General features: G+C 45.4%; 1 protein-coding gene across 1 annotated transcript in view; it reads right to left on the bottom strand.

Moving 5' to 3' along the window:
• Window positions 1-4,156, bottom strand: part of LOC308135381 (nuclear receptor subfamily 2 group F member 6-like) — a 9,648-nt gene extending 5,492 nt beyond the window's left edge. The window contains 5 exon segments of the mRNA XM_080503335.1: window positions 534-591; window positions 593-651; window positions 2,234-2,441; window positions 2,443-3,074; window positions 3,421-4,156. Coding sequence (XP_080359461.1) covers window positions 534-591; window positions 593-651; window positions 2,234-2,441; window positions 2,443-2,502 — 385 coding nt within the window. The 5' untranslated portion in view covers window positions 2,503-3,074; window positions 3,421-4,156.
• Window positions 4,157-6,732: the final 2,576 nt, after the last annotated feature.

The raw sequence follows: 6,732 nt of genomic DNA, 5'->3' as shown, positions 1-6,732 counted from the left end.
TTCAGAGATTCCTCATTGAAGCGCTGCCACTTAAGGAGAAAAATCCCCATATTGGATTTTTCCCGATTGAGCCAACAAAGTCAGAGAGTTTCTGCAGCTTCAACCAGCAGCTTAAGGCTCTGGGACACAGGTGTCTTAGCTCTGTATCCTTTCCTAGTCTTACGCAGGCACTAGATTAAGCCACTTACGACATGGCATTGAGCTGACGCGCATGGCTAACTAAGACATGATAGGGCTTCGCCAGCCATGTGTGGCATTTCCTTCACACTATGGGGCGGAAAAGGCAAGATAACGACAAAGGCAAATTACTACTCCGCCACGATTGATATTTTTCTTTTACACAAAGCAACTTGATAGCAGTAATGAGGAGACACTCTGAGGTTTTGTAGATGACCTCTTTCAATTTATATTTTTTGTATTAATTCAATTGCATATTTGTAGTATTGCATGGATTGAAGCACCATACTCGACGTCTCGGATTATTTCTGAAGAGACGGGATGGAGGGCAAATGATTCATGAACCACATAGATACCTTCTTTGCGCATGCCCACGCGGAAACACTTCTTCAGGCGACAGTATTGACACTGGTTTCCTGTGGTGCTGGTCAATCTGACACTCCCTGTTCGACCTGACAATATAAAGAAAGAAAACTATGTGAATAAAGTCCATTATCAAATTGGTCAAAAACAAGGAAAGTGCGATTTTCCCCCCCCAGAATTTTATACTAATGTGACAGTAGAGTTGCTCAGGATGTCAGACTTTGTGATCCGTTTCTGTCACACAAATTATGAACACTCTGAATCTAATGACAAACGTACAATAAATCCTTATTGTTCAATGACTCACAAGTAACTTCTCTTCAATTAAATTATGACAAAAATTCAGTTTGTAGATTAGATCAGTCTGGCTCCGATACTCCTTTTCACATGATGGCTCAGTATTAGCATTATGAAACTATTTTTTTACAAGAGCTTGTTTACAACATTATCATGTTTAAAAAGCAGATGGCTGTACAAATCATCCAAATATATCAAGGGTTCTTGAGTGTACAGACTATCATTTAACTCAAACAGAGCTTAAATGATGACTCAATTATTGACTGTGTAGATCAGAAAGAAAGTATTTGGTCAAGTAGGTCTTTCATTCATTTCTGAATGAGAAATGTCTGGCAATTAATTGGAGTGAAATTATCTTTTTACTGTTTGCATGACAAAACAATCCATTTAAAAGCCTCCCATACATGCTGTAGATAACTAAACTCTAATTATGTGGGGTATAATTATGGCACATGTGACAGTTTGGGAAATTATGCCAAATTGTTTTGTCAGTCATTATCTATCAAGTCTTTCATGAAGATGTGAATCACAAGAGAAAAGAAATATGTGCAGTGTCTCAATGTCCTAAAGAAGAGCAAGACATTTGTTTTGTACGCGAGAATTATATTTGAGAATGCACCAAATCCAGCTTTGTAAAACCAAACATGGGATAACAAAATGCATCTACATAACCTCGTTGTTTTCAAATACAGATTCTACTGGCAAGTGAGATTAAACTTGTTACAAAGTTGTTTTTAAAGTATGCTCATTTATGTATTATATTTTCCTTTCCTGTCACGCATGCCAGTGACTCTCAAAACAATGTCATACAGCAAAAAGGGAATTTCTGTGTAATTCTCCTCAGATTCACAATAAATAAACTGAAACATTTGTGTTAGAAATTGAGTCGGTATTCAAGTATTGGGGGGAAAAAACATCTGAAGATAGATAGATAGATAGATAGATAGATAGATAGATAGATAGATAGATAGATAGATAGTAGATAGATAGATAGATAGATAGATAGATAGATAGATAGATAGATAGAGATAGATAGATAGATAGATAGATAGATAGATAGATAGATAGATAGATAGATAGATTTTACTTTGTAGAACAACATTATAATTTAAAATTGAAACAATAATGCTCTGATAGAAGAGTCCAAACATCTTTAACAACGTCCTGTAGCTGTGGTGACTCCGTTAGCTAAATGGGTGGACGGAATAGAATAGAATAATCCAAAGTTAATTAGAGAATAATTATCTGAATGAATCTACCACGAGATCTAAACGTTGACTCATCACGATGCTGCATTTGTAACCAACGTGATCCACTGTTGTCTTTTGTAAACAAATGTGCGTATTGTCGCGCGCCCAAACAAAAACAAAACTCCATTTCCCATGATGCCCCTCACTGCAGGTGTAGCTCAGGTTGCGCCTCACGCTCCGCTTGAAGAAGCTCTTGCAGCCCTCGCACGTGAACACGCCGTAGTGCTTCCCGCTGGACTTGTCCCCGCACACCACGCAGTCCACCACGCAGGCCTTGTCGTCCTCCCCCGCCTCCATGTCGCTTCCGCCCGCCTGGGGGGAGCCGTCCTCCTCCTCGCCCCGCAGGTAGCCCTTTGTCCCCCAGCCCGTTGGTGCCCCCGTTGGGATCTCCCCAGCCCCCACTCACCATGGCCATTGCTTGGTTACCGCACCGCTGCAGAGGAAAATGGGACAGCCAGCCGAAGGTTTCTGGTTGCTGTCAAGGTAACATAAAGAGCAGAAAGTCCGCACCGTGTGTGTGTTTCCCCCCCTCTCTTTCACCTGCAGGGGCTTCAGCGTGTCCGCACGCTCATTTGCGAGGTCTCTGGGTTATTTCGGCGCGTGCGTTGAAGGGGAAAGGGGGTGGAGGGGGCAAACTACTCTCGGGCGAAATGGACAGACATCAACGAGAGGAGAAGGGGGGGAAAAAAGCCAGTAAGCTTCGAGGAGGAGGCTGTTTAGGAGAGAAAACAAGAGCAGCTCAGTCTCCGCCCCCTCCACTATGACCTGGAAACAGTCTCGATGTGGCAACTTTTAGATTTGCATGCCTGTGGATTTCAAGATTCCTCCTTTTTTGGTTTTGGTTTTTTGTTTTTGTTCTGTTGTTCCCCTCCTCCCAGACCCCCCCCCTCCAGTCTCGGTGTGCTGTCCTCTTCCTTTTGATCCGGTCCCTGGAGGTGGTTCAGCAGGGTCCTGCCGGTCAATGGTCGCACACTTCAGCCAGGGAACCTTTTCACAGGAAACAATGAATCAAATACACACGGCACATCCTCCAGAAACAGCATAAACAGACAGATTAGCATGTGAATGACATGAGGAGGGAGTTGTTGTATGGCTCAGCTCTGCACACTGTTTCCCCTCACACACACACATATAGCTCTGTCTCTGGAGCAACAGCAATGGCTGAAAAAGGGACCTCGGTGTAGCTCGCCTCAGCACATGCCTGGAGAGGATCTGACCACCCCTCTTAAAGTACCCCTCGGCCCTGAATTTTCCCTTTTGCTCCCGCCAGTCATCCTGCATAAAAGGGAACATGTGGAGCCAAAATTATGGCAGAAATGTTGCCCGGCCTTACCTTGAACTGTGTGTGTCCGTCAGAGAAAATCCTCTCCCTCGCTCTAGATCCTCCTCCCCATGCAGCGGCGAAGAGAGAGCAGACACGGCTCTCCTACTCTGCCATAATCCTCTCGGCAGCAGCATTGTGACCCACTGGTGAAGATCTTCCCCGTCAAAGCAGAGCGAGCGACAACCACTCCTGCTCCCGAAGCGGCTGCAGGCTGCGGCGGGCGACGTGGACCGCCTGGGCTCAACACGAGTAGATCCTCGGCACAAGGAAGTGCTGTCTCCCCTCGGCTCGCTTGTGGCACGAGTGCTCGGGTTGTGACATAAACCTCTGAGCTGATTCCTTACGCGCGCGCACATACACACACACATGCACAAATGGAGAAAGCAAGAGAGTGTCCGTCTGCTCAGCCCTCCGTAGTTCCTGTGGTTTCTCTCCAGGCACTCACTGGGGCTTCTCCCTTCAGCCTTTTGTCAGTGCTTGCCCACCAAGAACTAATGACTTGCGGCCTAGCCCTGTGTGCGTGTGTGTGTGTGTGTGTGAGTGTGAAGCGTTTCCCTATGGCTCAGGCGAAGAGAGGGAGGGGGTGGAAGAGATGGGTGCTCCTCTTCCCCCCTCTGTCTCTTTCTCCCTCTCCCCTGGCTTCAGAGTCCACAAATCAGATTATGATTCAAGGAAACGGCCGAGACCCGACGCAGGCTGGACGTCTCTGCGTTTGCTTTTTGTCCTCTCCTCTCCTCTCCTCGCCTTGCCCGTCTTCCCTCTCCTCTGTCTGTTTTCCTCCAACCTATTTGTGTGTTAGAGAGAGAGAGAGAGAGGGAGAGAGAGAGAGAGATCAAGCAAAGCAGAGCAAGGGGGGGGTAGGAGTGTATGCAGAGGGGGAGGGGGCTGTGTGTGTGCGCGCGCGCGTGCGTGCGTGCACTCCCAGGGATTTGACACTGCTATTCAAGCCCTGTGGTTACCATGGTGCCGGCTGCCTTATATGGCCATTGGAGTCAAAGAGCAAAGAGAGTGGGCTGTGTGGGGCAGCGTGCACACACACACACACACAGGAAGAATGTGGAGGATGTCTCTCCTCAGAGATGCAGAGAGCATGACCCCGAGGCCTCGAAACCCACCCCGACAATACCAGATTACCCTGAAGCCTTGCAGCAAATACAAGCGAGCCCATCTCCCTCCTGCCCTTTGTCTTGTGAAAAGCAATCAGATGTTAACTGCGGATGTTTTCACGCCGCAGCAAACTATTTCAGAAAGCCAAGCAAGGCAGCAAATGTAGGTAAACTTTATTTTCCAACGCCAAGACACATCTTTTCTGTCTGTCTCTCTCTCTCTCTCTCTCTCTCTCTCTCTCTCTCTCTCTCTCTCGAAAGACACTCTGATCCTACATAGGTTGCGAGCAGCCCGCTCGAGAGCAGGTTATTGTGCCGGAAAATAAAAGGTTACCGCTCCGTGGCTTGTTGTTCATTTCTCAAAGGCCCTCTGTCTCGACACTTTGTGGAGCACACGGTGATTTGTGTCGGAGGTTACCCCGAGAGGTCAAACTGACTTTCACACCCCCACCCGCCATGTAAAAAGCCCAGGGTCAAATGCTGATAAAGGGGAAGAGGAGGATGGACAACAACCCTGGATAAGGGCTTTAAGAGATAAGTGATGAATCTGCTTGTAAATATGCGGCTTCTTGGGCTTTGTTTTTTTTTTTTGTTTTTTGAGGAGGGGAGGGGGCAGTCACAGATATGGACAGATGAAAGTGACAATGCACCGGCAGACTCAATGTATGCAGCTTGTTGTCTTATCAAGCCCTTGATGAGAGATTTTAAAGGAACCCCCCCTCCCTTGGCAAATTTTATGACATTCCTAAATCCAAACCAATCCCCCCGCCCCCGGGAGAACACAAAGTGTATTTTGTGAGACAGGGACACATTGTCCCGACCATTGTGTCTCTAATGGCTCATCAGAGTGTTGTGTGAGAGAGAGTGTGTGTTAATTTGAATGAAAGTCCCTTTAATTAGGCCTCTGTGTCTGTTTATTGTCACTTCTTGTGTCGGCAAAGATTAGGCTTGTCAAATAAAGGGTGGTTGTAAAGGACTGTGTGTGGAAGAAGATGAGATATCCAACTGGGCCGTTAATCAATACTTTTGTGTCTCGAGAACTTTACATTCAAGCCGTCCCCTCATCATCACTCGTTAAGTTTTAGTACAGAAACAGTGGAGTGGAACCGTTTTATTTTTATTTTCTTAGTTTATGTACCCCAATACAACATGTTGAGGCTTTTTTTGTGTCATGTTGTATTTTAGTCTCTAATGAATGGGTGTCAAAATAATTTTTGTCCAGAGGCCACATACAAGCCCAGTCTCATCTCAGGCTGGCTGCACACGTAAATGATGATATACAAACCTTTGAATGTATCCATTTGCAGGTTACAAAGTCTCTATTTAATCCTCGCTTTTCAAAACCTAAACTGGTTGACATTTTTAAAGAAAAATACCGGCAAGCTCAACATGTCTTCCTGAGAAATTGGGTGTTATTTCTAAACAACCTCTCGTCTATTTGCGGCTTGTATTCAATCTATGAATTTTGTTGCTTCCAAAATTGTGACAAAATCACTTTCCGCAAAGTTTTCTAAAAAGTTCTGAAATCCCACTTCCACGGCATTTTCTCTTCAGGCTCCGTTTGGTGAAAGTCAGACTGCATGAATCCTGCAACTTTCAGCAGGCATGCTTTCACAGTACCTCACAGCATAGCTGCTAATCCGAATACCACGGCGTACAGTAACCTGTCACTACGGTATTCAAATGCTGATTTATTTGACGTTGGTTTGTGTGATGCATGGTGAAGAATCCAGTAACAACAGCTAATTTTTAGAAAAGTCTTTTGTAATTATTGCTGTTTGTCAAATCCATCTCATGGGCCAAAGCGCCCTCAGGTGTGACCATATGTTTGAGACCCCCGCTACAATGGTTGGACTGAGTCCAAAGTATTTTTAGTAGAAATTGCTTTACTCCAACTACTTGCAAATCCAAATTCACCCCACCTCCACTTTGTAATGCCGTGGATGACATCATACGGTTTCTGCAGTAGCCAGTCAAGCAATTATTTTACCTTTGTTATATGATAGAGGCCAACCCCCCCCCCCCCCCCCCCAAAAAAAGATTCACAGTTTAGTTGTAATTTAGATAGCTATAGTTGGCATGCACCAGCGGGAGGGAAGTGTGTGTGTGAGACTCCTTTTTTACTTTTACAAGTTTAATTTAAAAAGGAAAAAGATGCTTTGCATGCCTTCTGTGTCCACTTCATTGTGCATGTCTGTTTTTGTGGTACTGTCGG

The sequence above is a fragment of the Blennius ocellaris genome (genome assembly GCF_963422515.1).
Source record: "Blennius ocellaris genome assembly, chromosome: 10".
NCBI classification, from domain to species: domain Eukaryota; kingdom Metazoa; phylum Chordata; class Actinopteri; order Blenniiformes; family Blenniidae; genus Blennius; species Blennius ocellaris.
This window is presented reverse-complemented; position numbering and strand designations above follow the sequence as displayed.